Source organism: Rhincodon typus, chromosome 4 (assembly GCF_021869965.1).
Source record: "Rhincodon typus isolate 14 chromosome 4, sRhiTyp1.1, whole genome shotgun sequence".
NCBI lineage: Eukaryota > Metazoa > Chordata > Chondrichthyes > Orectolobiformes > Rhincodontidae > Rhincodon > Rhincodon typus.
Genome location: NC_063335.1, coordinates 87,768,708 through 87,786,686, shown reverse-complemented (window position 1 = coordinate 87,786,686; position 17,979 = coordinate 87,768,708). Strand labels below are relative to the sequence as shown.

Genomic DNA, 17,979 nt, shown 5'->3' with positions numbered 1-17,979 from the left:
TTTATTTCAAAACCCCCTTCCCCTCACCCTTTTCTGATGAAGGGTCTAGGCCCGAAACGTCAGCCTCTCTGCTCCTATGATGCTGCTTGGCCTGCTGTGTTCATCCAGCCCTGCACCTTGTTGTCTGGCATTTAAATATCACAGGTTTTACTGATAGCTGGCAAATTACACCGAGACTATTGAATATTGGATCACACTAAAAACCTTGCCTCACCCTTCCTAGAACAGAGATCAATCTCATTGTCAGCATGAGTCCAATAGCCAAAGGTGGCAGGTTACATTTGCACTTTTAATGAGGTTTATGAGACTCTATTCTTGCATGAGCAACAGCTGTTACAGTGGAGCTGGCATCATACGAAAGGATATCAAGATATTGCTTGGATGTGAGAGGAAGTAAAACGAGGAGAGAAATTCTAGAGGTCAATGACAGTCAGTTACAACAAATTAGATGTGCAATCAGTGTTGAAACTAGGGTCTGTTGGGAATACAGCATGTCAACATTTGGACATTTTATAGATAATCACAAATTAGATTTAGAGCATAAAAACAGCATTCTCCTGAAATACAGGAGCTTTGATCCATGCATGCGGCAAATTAAATCTGATCAGAAAAAAAAGTGCAACAAATGGTGGTGGAGCTAGGAAGTGCTTAGTTTTGATGCTCTCGCTGTCAGAGTGGGGCAAGCTGAATGGACTAAGCTCAGAGCTCACGGTTCATGGCCCAGCTGTAATTCTCAGACATGAATTCCAAAGCACCAACAGCAGCCATAAAGCACAGATTGAGCCTTACAACGGCCCTTTAAATCCACACATACTTTTCAAAATTGTGGGCGTGACCTACTGGTCAATCTTTTGAGACCCAATTCCTATTCCCAAAAGCTCTGAAAAGCTAGGTTTCCTTCATTTTCAAACCCCAGATCCAAAATAGCCCACTGCTCGAAGCTTTCTCCCCCACCAGCTCTCCACCCTCACCCCCCACAGCCGTGCCAGCTCTCCACCCTTCCCACCCCTACAGCTCTCCATCCCCCACCCTCACAGATCTCCAACCCCTACTCTCATAGCTCTCCGCTCCACCCTCACCTCCCCTCCCCCAACCTCACAGCTCTCCACTTCCCCCACCCCAACAACTCTCCAGCTCCACTCCCCCAGAGCTCTACACCTGTACCCCGCCACCGTCACAGCTCTCCACCCCTCCCCCCAACTCCCATTCTCCGCACTGAGGGGTCACAGCAACTCTCAATTCTTAAAATGGGATCACAATGGTAAGAGTTAGACCTATTACTGATTTTTCCTGTCTTATTAATCTCATACTGACTGTTTACAACCCCACAAAACCTGTCTCAGTCTAGCTTCAAAACATCGAATTAAAAACAACACACGATTAGTCTGTACCTCTTTCCTGGCAATTTTCAGGAATATGCTGACAATAACCTCAGACGTATTCTGAAGCAGCAAGAAGAATGGAATAGGCTGTAAGAAATAAATAATAAAAGTTAATAAAGAGATCAAGGTCACTTTCCAAACTAATAGTAACCTGCTGGAATTCTGCTGCAAGGCAGCTAAATGACTTGCAATTATTTATAAAGAGAAGGATTTAAGATGGAATCATGACCCAATAGAAAATGCCCAGTCTTTTGTAGACATATGTCACTGTAGCCAGAACTGTGCAAATGGCATTTGGAAGAAAAGGGCTTTAAGCATTTCTGAACATGTATACACACGCACAATTAAACAGCCTTAACTAAGCTCAAGCCGTTTTCATTTTCTGTAACAGCATGAAGCAGGCCTCTGGAATGGAGAGGAAGTTGAGCAGTCAGAAATAGTTAGCACTGCCATTAGGTGGAGTGCCAAGAACTGAAAGACCAAAATACTATTTTTAAAAAATGGGCAGCAGGGAATTGGAGCTCGCAGGTCTGGACGGTTTCTGTATTTTTTTTTTTACTATGAATCCTGCTCATTTCAAATTTCTCGCTTTTTAAAAGACTCAAGCGTCAACTGCCAGAGACTCGGTACTGGACATGTCTACAATGCAGGCAACTGACAAAAAGGGCTGCTTTCCCAACCATAGAGTGCCTGCACATGCAACAGTGAAACAGGCTACACCTGCAACAAGCGAAACATGATCTGGCACCTTTTTACAACCTATGGCTTCAGAAATGCCAGTATAATACAATGATAACAATAGAAGGATTAAATGGGAAGTACTACACGCAAGGAGGTAAAATTGAAAAGCACAAATACTCCATGAATGTTGTTGATGTAGCTTAAGTGAGAGAGATTTAGAAATTTTAGAAGATGCAATATATAGAAGGGTTGTTGTGACATGGTGGTAATGTCCCTACTTGTGGACCAGGAAACCTGAGTTCAATTTCTACCTGCTCCAGAGGTGTATAATAACATCCCTGAGCAGGTTGATTAGAAGTAAAAAAAAAAACAATACATCCAAGCTGACAGTAGAAACACTGAAGAAAGCCAATGGGATTTCAAAGCACTGAACTAAACTGGCTAAATGCAAGTCAGACGATGTCTCTACAGTTCTCCATTCAAACGTCACTTTGAATATTGTATCCAACTCCGGTCAGAGACTTATTAGTAAGGTCAGTACTGGAAGTAGTGCACAGTAGAGCTAAGAAGTGGATCAGTAATATCAAAAAAAAAACTGAGATAAATGGAAATTTAGACTTTCCCTTCTGAAAAGGAGACATCCAAGAGGTAACTTTATCAGCACATAAGGGTAGATAGTTAAGGAATAATAACTCTGCTTTATTACTTTAAAGCAAAATAAATTGGGACAATATGTCTAGGACCACGGATTCAAACAAATGCAAGATAAATTCAGGATTATCAGGATACTCTCCTGCACACATATGCACAATTCAATCCATGGAATGGTTGCACATCCCTGTAATCATTGAAGGAAAAGAATTCCTGCATTGGAGAGAGATCGGAGAGACTTCATGGTTGGGTGAATTATGATGGGATGCTCATTTATATTAATTTTGCAATCAATTGAGGAAATAAGTAGCTCTCTCTACATTTGCACCTAAATGGGTTTGCTGGGCTCCCCAAGTTTCTACTCATGGGCTTTCTCAATCTTGACATTTTAGGTGTCATACTGTATATGACAACAATCTGTTACCAAAGTGCATTTTCCTAATTTTTAAAAACAGACTATTAGACTGTCAAGCAATTCCATTTATAGCTGCAATGTGAGCAAGTGCAAGTATTGTTCAACTAGAAAGAGTATGGTCGATTGGATGAAGTAACACAGTAGACATGATGTTCACAGATTTCCTGAAGACAACTGACGATGTGTCTCGGAGATAGCAAGAACTGCAGATGCTGTAGTCAGAATCAATACAGTGTGCAGCTGGAGGAACATGGCAGGTCATTTCAGGCATACCTGAAAAAAGTCGACTTTCCTGCTCCTCTGGTGTTGCCCGACGTGCTGTGTTCCTCCAGCTCCACGCTGTATTGATAATGTGTCTTAAGGAAACCTGTTGTTACAAAAACTTGGCGCATGTTCAAATGCTGTCAATGTTTTAACCATTGTTTGAAGCAATATGTCAAAGTTAATCATTACTTCACAACAGCAATCATTTCACATCACTGTCAACCAATCAGACATGGGCTGCAGGACAGGAGTCCATTCAGAGGTAGCAGTGGGTGGGGCTGTAAGCAGCAAAGCCTGATGTACAGGACTGACAATTCCACTGTCAGCCAACTAGGGTTGTATGGGTGGTAGGTCTGAAACCAATCAAAATCTCAACATCAACAAAAGTAAGTTGTGCTGACAGTTTACAAGATAGTCATGGAACAAGAATGTCATTTGGCATGCTTTAATCCATGCACCCAGAACAAACTTATTTTCTTACTATCACTGCAGCTAATTGTTACTTGAAATAATTCTAGTGATTCTGCTCAAAGTCCAGTCATGTTTGATTTCACTTTACATAAAGAAGAATCTCTTATAGTCTTACCTTTTGTGAATTGAAGTTGTACTCTTTGATCTAATCTCTTGACTCAATTTCAAGCAAGATCGCGGCTTCAATTTTTGCTAAGCATATATTAGCTTGTATATCTCAGCGAGGCTATTTCTCAAATGACTCCCATCCATGAATATGCCAAGTTTCTGCAGCCTTTCATTATAACTCAAGATTCTTAACAGTAGGAATCAACCTGTGCTCTCCTCTGCATTGACTCCACTTAATTTTCTCCCAAATTTCTTCATAGCAAGAACTGAACCTCGTACTGGAAACAAAGTCTGAGCTGAGCAGTACAGCCTTCTCCGGATTCATTTTTACTGGTGCATTTTGCCTCCCCAGTTACGCTTTCCCCCAAAATATCTTTGTTCCTCTGATTAATACACTTGTGTGTCCTTATATTCAGCCCTTTAGGTGTTTTCTCCCTGCAGGAACTGGTTACTCTTACTTTGCTTTCGTGTGCTCTGCAATTAACAAGATCATGTTTGGTCTGTTTGTGTTCCAAATTCCACATTTTAATTTACCCTCAGTAACCATCGATTTTCTTGCCAAACTACTTCTGCCTTAAAAATATTCAATGACCCTGTCTCCACTGCTTTATGTGGCACAAAAGTTTCAAAGTTCCACAACACATTGAAAGGGAGAGCCCACATTTTAATTGTTCCCGATTTCTGGAATCACCCACAAGATTAATGATCTTTTCCATGTCTGCCAAGGCCATTCAGGATCTTATAAAGTTCAATCAAATCAGCCCTCACTCTTCTAAACTCCAGGTGTAAAGAAGGCCAGTGCCATTCAATGTTTCTTCTTAAGGTAGCCTGCTTATGCCAGGTATCAATCCAGTAAATATCCTCATCAGAAAGACGGACACCAACGCATTCACATCCTTCCTTAAATGAGACCAAAACTGCCCACAGTATTTGAGATGTGGACTCATCAATACCCTGTATAACTGAAGCACAGCACTTTCATGTTGAATTACACTTATAAAAAGGATAGCATCCCATTAGGTTTCTTAATTCTATGCTGTACCTGCATATTAAATTTTTTTGTGGCTCATTCACTGGAATACCTAGAGAGCCCTGCTTTTCTGTTCTTCCTGCCAAAGTGAACAACTTCACATTTTTTCTCATGTTATACTCCATCTGGCAGATTTTTGCCCACGTCACCGGTTGGTCTGTATCCTCCTCATGTCATCTTCACAACATACTGTCCTAATTATTTTTCCGTCATTTGCAAATTCAGTTACCATGATTTTGATCCCCGATTCAAATCATTGATACAAATTGTAAAAATGTTCAAAGCACAGCACAGAACCTTTTAGATTTCGACTCGTCACATGTTAGCAATCTGAAAAAGACCCATTTATGCATGCTCCTCTGTTTTCTTTCAGCCAGCCAATCTTCCACCCATGTGTTACCCCCTTGACCATGAGCTCCTACTTTGGGCAATAACCTTTTATGTGGAACCTTGTCAAATGCCTTCTGGAAATCCAAAACAATGGGCTCCAGTTTATCTACAGTGCATGTTACTCCTTCAAAAAGAATTCCAATAAATTGGTTAAACACAATTTAAACTTACATAAAACAATGTTGACTCTTCCCAATTACGTTGAGTTTCCACAGTGTCCAGTTGAAATCATTCAGTGATTGATTTAATATTTATGTCCCAACAGACTCTGCAATAAATGACATTTTTTTTGTATGTTCATTTTTTTTTTCCCTCAAAAGGAATTTCCTGTGGTTGCCATTGCTCCTACTGCAAGGAAATTAATTTCTGTCAAGATCGACTGTGGGTGCCTTTTCGGAAATAAGAATGCAACATTTGTCTTTGCTTGACTATGTTTGTCACTTACGCAAGAGTTCAGATTTAGAAATTTGGGAACTGGAGTAGAGCCCACACATTAAGAAAGACTGGAAGAGATAGATAAACAGCCCAAAAGTGAAGCTTTGAGGACATGCTTCACATGAGCAGTGATAGAACTACATCGAGGAACTTGAAGTTCCTGCTGCTGAAAGCTTTGCTCCAATAAGTTGGTAACACTCACATCGGAATCAGGGTCTGGGTTCAAATCCCACCCTCGGTCTCCAGTTCAAAAATTAAGGCCGACCCTGAGGAAGCATTGCACTGTCAGAGGCTCTGTCTTTCTAATGTTCTTAAATTGAACTCCCATTGCACGAATGATAAAGCCATAAGATATAGGAGCAGACTTAGGCCATGCAGTCCACTGAGTTCCTCCTCCATTCAATCATCACTGATGTGTTTCACAACCCCATTCTCCTGCCTTCTCCCCTTAATCATTGATCCCCTTACTAATCAAGAACATAAATACACTCAGTGACTTGGCCTCCATAGCCTTCTAAGGCAATGAGTTCCACGGATTTACCACACTCTGGCTGAAGAAATTCCTCCTCATCTCAGTTCCAAAAAAGAAGAGTTGTCTCTTCATTCTGAGGTTATGCCCTTGGATCCTAGACACTCCTGGAAACTACTAGAAACATCTTCTCCATGTCCATGTTATCTAGACCTGTAAGTTTCAATGAGATCATTTCCTCATCCTTCTAAACTCACAGTCACTTAACTGGTCCTCAAACTCTTCATCCCCAGGAGCATACCTGCATCTCCTCTGGACCCCCTCCAACACCAATACATCCATCCTTGGATAAAGGGCCCAAAACTGCTCACAATATTCCAAAAGCAGCCTGACCAGAGCCTTACACAGCCTCAATAGTACACCCCTGTTCTTGTATTCTAGTTCTCTTGTAATGAAAGCTAACACTGCATTTACCTTCCTAACTGCCAACTGAACCTGCATGTTAATCTTAACAGAATCTTAAACTTGGACTCCCAAATCCCTTTGCGCTACAGATTTCTGAACTCTTTCCCCATTTAGAAGACACTCCATGCCTCTATTCTTCCTAACAAGGTGCATAACCTCACAATTTCCCACACTGTATTCCATCTGCCACTTTATTGCCCACTCTCCTAGCCTGTACAAGTCCTTCTGTAGTCTCCCCACTTCCTCAATACTACTTGTCCCTCCACCTATCTTTGTGTCATCTGCAAACTTAGCAACCATGCCCTCAGTTCCTTTGTCTGGATTGTTAATGTATAATGTGAATAGTTCGGTCCTGCTCCCATTATCACAGTTCCAATTGTCTGAAGACCGAAGGTAAAGTTCAACCGTACAGACTCTCGGCGAATGAATGGAAATTAACTCAAAATGCTGTAACTCGTTTTATTTTAATACATCATTCAAAACCCGCAGCATCATTTCTCTACGAGTCACCAGCTGCCATCCCGAAAAAGGCCCCTTCATCTCCATTCTCTGCCTTCTTTCAGTCAGCTAATCCTCTATTCATGTCAAAGTGCTAACTGCACTATCCTGAGAAAAAGCAATGGAGTTTTTACCAGCCTCCTGACCAATACTTATCCCTCAAACAACTTACAAAAAAAAACAGAAAACCTGATCAACATCACATCACTGCCGGAGAGAGAGTTTGCCAAGTGCATGTTGATTCTCACATATCCTCATGTTACAACAACGACTACACGTCAAACATAATAAAGTACTTTGGGAAAATGGCAATCAACGCAAGTCTTTCTTTTCTTTCAAACGGTGGAGCAGAGCGTGACTATATACTGCACAGGAGACAAGGAAGAGAACAATCTGGGAGATATGACTAAAGGAGATGCAGAGATGGAAGGGAACAAAGTGTTAGGCATTTGTAAACAGGGATGAATATTTTCAAGCTGAAAGATGGTTGGAGTCAGCAGTGACAGGGAAAACCAGTATGAACAAGGCATCTCTAATCATCCATGAACTGAGAGGACGTGTCAAAGGGCAGTTAAGAGTCAACCAGATTAATGTGCTTCTGAAGATAAATGTAGACCAACCTATTAAGGAGAGCAGATTTCGTTCCCTACAGGGCATTAGTCAACTAGCTTTTACGACAAACCGATGATAGTTCCATAATCACCAGGACAGAGCATTTTCAATTCCAGATTTTACAAATTTAAATTCCTGCTGCTGTGATGGGATTTGAACTTGTGTCCCTGAAGCATTAGCTCAGGCCCCTGAATTACTACCAGCCCAGGAATATTATCACTACATCACCATCTCTTCGGGGTGAAGGTGCAGAATCTTTGATGAACTAGCGTTTGCGTGGGTCATACTCGATTGGTGATTGTTGAGAAAAATCAAAATCGGTATGTAATGGAACATGAACAAGGGTTTCAGTGAGAGACTGTAAGAACTGCCGATGCTGGAGTCAGAAGTAACACAGTGTGGAGCTGGAGGAGCACAGCAGGACAGGTAGCACCATAGGAGCAGGAAAGTTGACGTTTCTTCAGAAAGGGGCTTTTTGTGTTGGGGCCCAGGGAAGTGGAAGTCTTGGAGGAAGTGGAGGGTGTGGGTGGTGTCCCGGACATAGGTGGGGAGTTCCTGGACCAGGCGAGAGAAAGCAGAGTCAAGGTAAGCAGAGATAAGTTCAGTGAGGCAAGAGCAGGCAGCGACGATGGGTCGGCCAGGGCAGTCGGGTTTGTGGATTTTGGGAAAGAGATAGAAACGGGCAGTGCGGGGCTGGGGAACGATGAGGTTTGGAGGCTGTGGGTGGGAGGTCACCTGAGGTAATGAGGTTATGGATGGGCTGAGAGATGATGTTTTGGTAATCATGGATGGAGTCATGATCGAGGGGGCAGTAGGAAGAGGTGTCAGAGAGTTGGCGCCTGGCCTTGGCGATGTAAAGGTCAGTGCGCCATACCAAAACTGCACCTCCCTTATCCGCAGGTTTGATACAGAGGTTGGGATTGGAACAGAGGGAGCGGAGGGCTGCACATTCCGTGGGGGAGAGGTTGGAGTGGGTGAGAGGGGTGGAGCAGTTGAGGCGATTGATGTCGCTACGGCAGTTGGAGATGAAGAGGTCGAGGGAGGGTAGGAGGCTTTTGGGTGGTGTCCAGGAGGATAGGGTGTATTGGAGGTGGAAGAAGGGGTCTATGGAGAGTGGGTTAGACTCGCGGTTAAAGAAATGAGCGCGGAGGTGGCAGAGAAAGTGTTCGACGTCTAAGCGTGAGTGGTATTCATTGATGTTCGGGTGGAGGGAGATGAAGGCGAGTCCTTTACTGAAGGACTGACCGTTCATCATCAGTCAGGGGGAGAATGGTGAAGACCTGGCAGGGCTTGGGTGTAGAGTTGGTGGCTGTGGGGGCGGAGTTAGTGACATCGTCAGTGGTGGGTGGGGCGACGTCTGGCATTCGTATTGTTCTCTTTGCCTAATTCCAGCTCTGTAGAATTTCCGGTCGGGAGGACACAGCAGTCAGGATAGGAGAGATACCCAAAATGGTGCCAGTGCAATGACCAGATCATGTTTATTCCTGGGATGCACTGTTATTTTGTAACATTGACTCTTCCCTGAAGCTGGTGGGAGCGATGAAAGTAGTGGATGGTAGGATGCCACTGGCAGGAACAAGAGAAATAGGATCTGACACCAAAAAAAGCCAACAGTTCATAAAATCATACACCATGAAAACAGACCCTTTGGTCCAACTAGTCCACATCGACAATGTAAGGTACTACTTTAAGCAAGTATCGGTTCCCCTACGATTAAAGATGTGCCCAATAATAGGATGGCCAGGAATTCTAAGAGAAACGTTCTCCATTCACTGGCTATTAAAAGTGACCACATGTGTAGCTACAAATGCCTCCCTCCTTATGGAACATGGCCTAAGTAGACACTTTACCAGGATGAACTTCAAACCAACTACCAGTTACTTTGCATGAAATGCATAAGTGAACAGTATATAACATCTACAGTGATTACCTCAGGGTAGAGTTCTAGGCCCAAACATCTTCAGCTACTTCAATAACCTTTCCTTCAGCATTATAAGGTCAGATACGTAGACAAGGCCTCACTTGATAGCTATTCAATGTTCTGTACCATTTGAGACTCCTCAGATACTGAAACAGTCTTGGGTCCATATGCAACAAGACCCAGACAACATTTGAGGTTGGGCTGAGAAGTGGCAAGTCAGCCTTGTGACACACAAATGCCAGGCAATGACCATTTCCAGGAGTTAACATAACCACACCTCTGCATTGCTCATTGAGAGGGCAAAAAAAGTGGATGCACGGGGACACCACCACACACAAGTCATTCTCCAATTCACACACCACATTGATGTGGAACTATAATCACCTCTATCTCACAATCACTAGGTTAATTTCCTGGAACTCCTTTCCCAACAGCATTGTAGGTATGTCTACACCAGATAGGTTGCGGTGGTTCAAGGCAGCAATTCACCATGACCTTCTCAAGGGGCAATTAAGGATGAACATCAAATGCTGGTCTTGCTAATGACACTCACACCTCAGCAAAGAATAAAAACAGTACCTTTTCCTACACTTCTTTACCCATTAAGACAACAAGGGTGCGAATTGCCTCTAAACTTCAGACCACCTTTTTAAACATAACCCTCTAAAATCATGCTGGTTCAGATTCCAGAAAGTATTTTCCTGCTGGTTGCCTAAAATCACAATGATCCAAGACATAAACAAAATGTCAGACAATTTCTCTTCAGAATGAAGCGTAGACAGCACATGTTTCATTATCCCGTTAACCTAGAATGGCTATCTTCACTCAATGCAGGTTTAATGCAGAGGAGGTTGACTGACAAGAATGGTTCCAAGATGGGGTTCAAGAAACTGGGATATCAGATAGAGATGTAGAAAATTATGATTTTTTAAAAAGAAGTTGGACAAAGTAATACTGTCCCCATCAGTTAATACTACAAAAGTGAGCAGAAATAGGAATAGAAGACTTTGGGTAAGTGATACGCTGGGAATGTGAAAATGTTGTTCCCTGTAAGAGTGGTGGATCAGAGACAATCAATTATTTCAATGTGAAATTGGATGGGCACTCGATCGAAATAAACCTGCAGGGCTCCACGAAGACAGCAGGAATGGGACCAACTGGATTGCTCTACAAGGGTTGGCATAAATACAATGGGCATAATAGTCTACTTCTGTATCATAATGCTTTTATATCTCTAGTACTTAAATGATGAAATTTACATATAATTCATGCCTGTAAGGTAGCAATGGTGAATTGGTTTATATTTTTAACATAACTTCAACTCAATATTAAATTTTCTTTTAATAAAAACACAAATTGCTGGAAATGCTCAGCAAGTCTGGCAACATCTGTGGAGAGAATTCAAAGCTAAAATTTTGGGTCCAGTGACCCATCCTCAGAACATGAGGAAGGGTCACTTGACCCGAAACGTTAACTCTGATTTCTGTCCACAGACCGGCTGAGCTTTTCCAGCAATTTGTGTTTTTGTTTCTGATTTATAGAATCCGCAGTTCTTTTGGTTTTTAATTTTTGTAAAATATCCTGTCCACTACTTTCCTGTAACTGCTGAATTTGTCTGTTTTTGTCACCACTGATGCGTGATTGCATGTTTTAACCTGATTACTTTACTAGGCATGTTCTAATGCAAGTTACAATATAACTCAAGCTTGAATGTGTTTCTTGAATAAAATACCAGCACTATAACTGGACAGGTTTCACATAACTAGCTTTCTGCACCAAGCTCTGGGACTTTTTTTTTCAGTCAACCTGTTTGACACAGCTCTGTGGCCATCAATTCCAAAGTGGGATTTGAACTTGGATCTTCTGGGCCAGAGGTAGAGACGTTACACTCATACGACAAGACTCTCAGCTTTGGGAAATAACTCCTTATACATTTGAGATAACAAGGTGCAGGGCTGGATGAACACAGCAGGCCAAGCAGCATCAGAGGAGCAGGAAAGCTGACGTTTTGGGCCTTATTAACTCTTTATATCATGAAACTAATATTAAAATTGCAATTCTAAATTTGAGCGGTCTGAATTTCCTCAGTGCCCAACTCACCAAAGCTGGATAAAAAGACATACCATAAAATGTGACATTTGTGCCAACTCACTGAGAAACATTTCCAAACCCACAAGTGAATCAACAATAGATACACACTAGAATGAAACTTAATTCCTGATGTTCCAAGTTTATGTTTGCTGGTGGGGAGCTTCACCCTTGTAATGTGCACGCCAGGAAATGCTGGTACAATGTTTACTACTTTGGTGGAGAGAAAACTATGGGTATGGCTCCCTTGATTTTCTGATAAACATGTTGATGGGCAAACCAGGTAGGCGACAGCACCAATTCCCAAAAGTCCCAAACGCAGGCCCATAAATACAAGCCACAAGCACTGGCACCCATCCATCCTGGAGGGATGATGTGAACTTTGGTGAGGTGTGATGAGATCATCCACTGCATGTCTTTCGACCACAAACCACAATGGCTTGCATTTACATAACGCCTTTCATCAGGAAAATCAGCACCTAGAATGTCTGACGTGGTCAGATGCGGTTCGCTTCAGCTCGAGTTTCACAATATTGAAAACACTGTGATTTAATAAAAGTACAACACTTAAAAATTTGATTTTTGTTGCTGTGTGGAAATCGTCCACCTCGTTTAGAACGGCGACTACACTTCTCAAGTACTTCAATAGCTACAAAGCATTCGGCAGGCCCCTCTGACAGGCACTATTTAAATGCAAGTTTTACTACAGCATTTGTAAATACAAATAGACTGCCTTAACGTAGTTTGCAAATGTCCAACAAAACACTTCATCTAAGTCATCCTTCTCACCCCAAAGCTCCCCTTCCTAGACCAAAGAAAAATCCTTACCAGTTTAGATAATGCCCGGGAACCTGCATAAATATTACCCACAAACAGTAATGCACCAGGGATCCAGGAAACCTTGGCAGACCTATCAAAGTTTAAATAACATGGTTAGCTACAAAATCAAATCTTATTCCTTTAATATACCTAGATACGTCATTGCGTGGAGCTAATATCGCTTCATTAACAATGCTCGTTTCATCACTTTGCTGTTTTGAAGTCATTTCCCAGCAATATTTTGGTCCCCAGGTTAGTAACTGTTCAGCTTTTAGATTCATGAGGGTATAAAATAATTTCCAGCCACCGTCAGGAACAAAAACAAAGTTGCTGGAAAAGCTCAGCAGGTCTGGCAACATCCGTGAAGGAAAAAACAGAGTTAATGTTTTGAGTCCGGTGACCCTTCCTCAGAACAGAAAAGTTTGAGAAGGGTCACCGGACTCAAAACGTTAACTCTGTTTTTTCCCTCACAGATGCTGCCAGACCTGCTGAGCTTTTCCAGCAACTTTGTTTTTGATTCCTGATTTACAGCATCCGCAGCTCTTTCGGTTTTTATCAAGCCACCATCACTTCAGCAGGCCGACAGAAACACCACTATGGAGTCAGTCTGGGGTTTCAACCTGGTCGGAGTAACTTTGGGAGGTTGTAAGTAAATTCCCATTGGAAAAAAATGTATCTTTCTCTGATAAAGAAAAAGATATCTCCTCTGGCTGTCCAAATGTGCACAAGGTGAGCTACACCAGATTATTTTGAAATTCATTCGCAAGATGTGGGACATCTGGAATCCATTATCCATTACAAGTTGTCCAGAGACAAACAGCTGGACTACCCCCTTGCACCTGGTTTGACACAATCCAATGGCTTACTCGGAATTGGGAGTTTGTATTTAAAGTTCAATTGCAATTTTTGTATTTAGCCTAAATCAGTGAGTCCAGGCAGTAAAGGTGAAAGCTGTGCGATTGCTGGATCTGAAGCCTGGAGCACGTGCTTTTAGTTGGAGTAAATAGTTTTACCACAATTTCCTTACCATAGAACATTTTTCCTGATCTCCACCCTTCCTAGTTTCCAGGCAGTCTGAAGAAATAAACTTCCCACAAGTGTCTGCCAACTGTAAAAAGAGAAAAGGGAACGGAGAAGTAATTACAATTCACAACAAATTATGGGTCAGTTCAACAGTTCTAAATGCTCCAAAATTACAGGAGGTAGATACTCACCCTTGAAAAATTGTGGGATAAGTAAACTTCAATTGCGAAAGGACATACTAGGGGAAAAAGAAAATCAATTAGATACTTCTGTCTTATGCTCAGACCAAAATTTTAAGTCAAAATATTTAAAGTGGCACAAACTGGAAGTACAGACATTCAAATTCCGAGATCCTTTGGGCAAGTTTTACCAATGAAGCAATGCCCACATACTAATCCAATTAACCACAAGCTTTACTCATTGTTACATATCTGCCTGTTAGCTCATTATTCTATGGACCTTGCTGTTAATGCTTACAGTAGATAACACCTGGATAAAGAACACATCAATAGTATAATCTTTTCAGCATTGAGCAAACACAATTATCAATGACACATATAGTGCTTTTAAACAGAGGAAAACGTCGCAGGCAGTTCAAAGGAAAATTCAATGCCAAAGTAAAGCTGAAAATATTTAATAAGGTGTCTGAAAGCTTGGGCAATGAGGCTGATTCTAAGAAGAATCTTAAAGGTGCAGCAGCATAGAGAGGTTTAGGGAGGTTATTCTAGATACAAGAGTCAGGAACAGAAATAGTGGATACATAAAAAGCCAAATTTGAAGGAAGCCATTTTTCTTCAAGAATCTCAGTGTAGGAAGAGGTTTGAATTCAGGAGAAATAATACTCTGGACAGATTGAAACAGGAAAATGAAAAGTTTAAAGTTGATGTACTGATGGATGAGGATCTGATGAGAAATGGAAATTGGTGAGCATTACTGCATAGAGTGTATAGTATTGGATGAGCGTAAGATAACAGAAGGTGGAAGGTAGAGTTCGCCCAAGACCACATTGGACTGGTTAAGCCTAGATGTAACAATGGCATGATTCAGTATAATTGTCTAGTAGTTACATTACTGGACTAAGAACTCCACCTCTCTCGTCAGTTCCAAAGAACAGTCATATTGAATTCAATATTAATTCTGTTTTTCTCTCTACATATGCTGTCAAACCTGCTTAATTTCTCCAAATTGCCAATAATTCAGAGGACTTTACTAATGACTTAACCAAATTCCACCACAAAAGTGAGGAATTTAAATTCAATGAATGAAATTGATCTGAAATACAATGTAAAGATAAGGAGATAGTGTGGAAAGTGGCATTTAGGTAGATCAAAATGATAATCACAGTCAATGGTAATCCAGAATAGGTGGGCTATTGTCTCTAATGTGAACATTAAATTATCATAAAAACTCATCTGTTTCACTAATGTCAGTCAGGGAAGGATTTCTACTGACCTGGCCTACATGTGAATTCAACAATGTGGTTTCATTTCAACTGCCCTCCGATTTTGCCCATTAAGCCACTCAGTTGTACTTACAAAGGCAGCTCACCCTTTCTCAAGGGCAGTAAGGAGTGCCAAGCTACACTGGGCTTGCCAGTCACATGTTTTCCTATGAATTAATTAAAAAGAACAAACAATTCAACTAGAGGCAGTGGCTGGGGAGGGACACTGAATCAGTAATGAGGAGCTGAGACTTTATAGAGAGAACTGAAGGAAATTTCCTTGCTCCCCTTTAACTGAAAGACACAGTGGTTGATCCAGGAACGAATGTCAAGATGAGCAGTCTAAATAACAAATGCAGTGAGCGTGGACTTTTAAAGGTAAGGTCAAGACGGGTTAAACCTGTTCCAAGTTTTGAAGGGAGTAACAAAGACAAACATTTGAGATAGTTCCCTTGGATTTTAGCAAGGCTTTTGATGAGGTTCCATGGCAGATTGCTCAGAAAATTAAAGCCCATAAGATCCAAAGTGACAAATTGGTTCCAAATTTGGCTCAGCAAAGGCTTAGGGTGAATGGCCACTTTTGTGGCTGGATGGCTGTTTCCAGTGCTCCTCCACAGCGCTCACGCAATACTAGGGCCTTGTTATTCATGGCTTTGATCAATAAATTAGGTTCAATACAGGGGCGATAACCAACAGATTTACAGATGAGATGAAAAATGGCAGTGTGATTGATGAGGAGAAGAAAGCTGTAGATTGCAAAAAGATGATCAGGTGAACATAAAAGCGTCAAGTTGAATTCAGTCTGTAGAAGTGAGAAATCGTGTTATTTGCTGATGATAAACAAAGCAAAGAATATTACAGCAAGTGACAGGAAGTATAGAGGAACCAATGAACTTTTAAAAATGGCTAGCAATCTCCAAAGGTAGCATGAAAGGTAGAGAAGGTGATCAAAAAGGCCGATGTGTTACATTACCTTTCTGACATAGAATATAACAGTAGGAAGGCCCAATGGTACAGCTATATGAAACAGTAATCAGACTGCAGCCTGAGTGCTGCCCAAGTGTGTAGTCACAAAAGAGAGGGCACAGAGGAGATTTACAATCATACTATCAGGACCTGAGAACACAAGCTGCAAGTAAAAGACCAGATAGACTGGGATTCTTTTGTTTGGAGCAGGGGAAGTTGAGTGAAGATTTAACTGAGGTATATACACATTACAGGGTCATGTGCAGTACTTATGAAAGATCTATTCCCTTTAAAGGGGGACATCAATAACAAGGTGCCTAGAATTAAATATCGGGTAGAAGGGCTAGCCAGGGGCTTGAGGGTGGGAAGCACCCGGGCCCTCACAGCCTGAAAAATTGGTAAAAGCAAAAATCCTCATTGCATTGGAACGAAAATGCACCCAAAGTGTCAAATCCTTGAAGGGCACAGATCAAGAACTCGATGGAGGAGCTCGGTTGGATGGTTCTGCTCTGACTGACACAAATGATGGGTGTAGTGATTGGATCTAAGGCCTGGTGGATCTTATTGACTGCAAGAGTCTTGATTGGCCCAGGTTAAAAGCCTCAATCAGAGACCCCTGGCTGACAGATATTCAGCAGATCTCCTCAGTCTGAGGACTGGCTCTGAGCTAGCTGGTCACAGCACATGTAAATAATGAGTGACTTGGTGATAGGATACCAGTCTCTGTGCCGTTATTTCAGTGGGGCATGCCAGAAATGATAACACAAGCTAACAAAAAAACAACTGGTTTAGGATACATGTCCCTGTAGGAAGTTGACTTCTATTACACAATGAATACTTGCAAGTTGGTTTAGTGACAGTTTCGATTACCTGATTGTAATTTGTAAACAAGGCACGAAAATTAGATCCTTCCTCAGTGCTATTGATTCACTTAAGAAGTCTCACTTTATGACTTTGTAATGAAATGTCCCCAAAAATAAGTAATCGCCCCCTTAACACCAACCCCTTTTTCTGAAACAAAAAAATGTTGCGTTCAATTTCAACACCACCACCCCCCCAACTCCAAATGCACCACATAGATCAATTTAGCATCTTCATGAGCGTCCAAGTAATTACCACCAGAATCGAGATGTCTAAATCCGAACAGCATCCACTCACCCCGTTCCCCACCAGAGAGACACAGTCTGTACATTATCTGCAGGAGCCGGGGTGATGGAGCTGAGATGCACTGAGCCGAGGTGTAAAGTGCTGGTGAAAGTTCAGTGTGCTTCTTGCTCACAACCTTTTCCAAACTAGCTCACCTTGTTGGTGAAATAAAAAGCGAGGTACAGGAAGCAGAAACAAAACTCAGGTCCCTTTAACCACATCGGATTGTTGCAGGGGCCGGAACAAAGCCAGGCACACTACCACCCAGAGCTCCGGATCAACTATAAACTACATGCTTCTTTCCGAGCAAGAACACTCTGAAGCCATCTTTACAGACACGTCGCTCCCTGATGAACCAATAAGCAGCACATCCTGCTCCGGGCCAAGATATTAAAGGGACAGTCCCCATGTATCTGACAGCCAGAGCGTATCGTGGAACAGCAGCGCCCTCTGCACCAGCCCCTACACTGCAAACACCAGCACAGCCCTCTGCACCAGCCCCAACACTGCAAACACCAGCACAGCCCCCTGCACCAGCCCCTACACTGCAAACACCAGCACAGCCCTCTGCACCAGCCCCTACACTGCAAACACCAGCACAGCCCTCTGCACCAGCCCCAACACTGCAAACACCAGCACAGCCCCCTGCACCAGCCCATACATTGCAAACACCAGTAGAGCTTTTTATTCCCTCACTCCCCCCC

At 42.2% G+C, this 17,979-nt stretch overlaps 1 protein-coding gene across 4 annotated transcripts in view; it reads right to left on the bottom strand.

The window, feature by feature from the left end:
- Positions 1-17,619, bottom strand: part of LOC109935618 (transmembrane protein 241) — a 126,689-nt gene extending 109,070 nt beyond the window's left edge. For all 4 annotated transcript variants that reach the window (XM_048595568.1, XM_020534262.2, XM_020534260.2 and 1 more), the window contains exons 1-5: positions 17,431-17,619; positions 13,914-13,960; positions 13,727-13,807; positions 12,709-12,790; positions 1,392-1,469 (exon numbers count right to left, since the gene is read on the bottom strand). In XM_048595568.1, coding sequence (XP_048451525.1) covers positions 1,392-1,469; positions 12,709-12,790; positions 13,727-13,807; positions 13,914-13,960; positions 17,431-17,496 — 354 coding nt within the window. In that variant the 5' untranslated portion in view covers positions 17,497-17,619. The remainder of the gene's footprint in view (positions 1-1,391; positions 1,470-12,708; positions 12,791-13,726; positions 13,808-13,913; positions 13,961-17,430) is intronic.
- Positions 17,620-17,979: the final 360 nt, after the last annotated feature.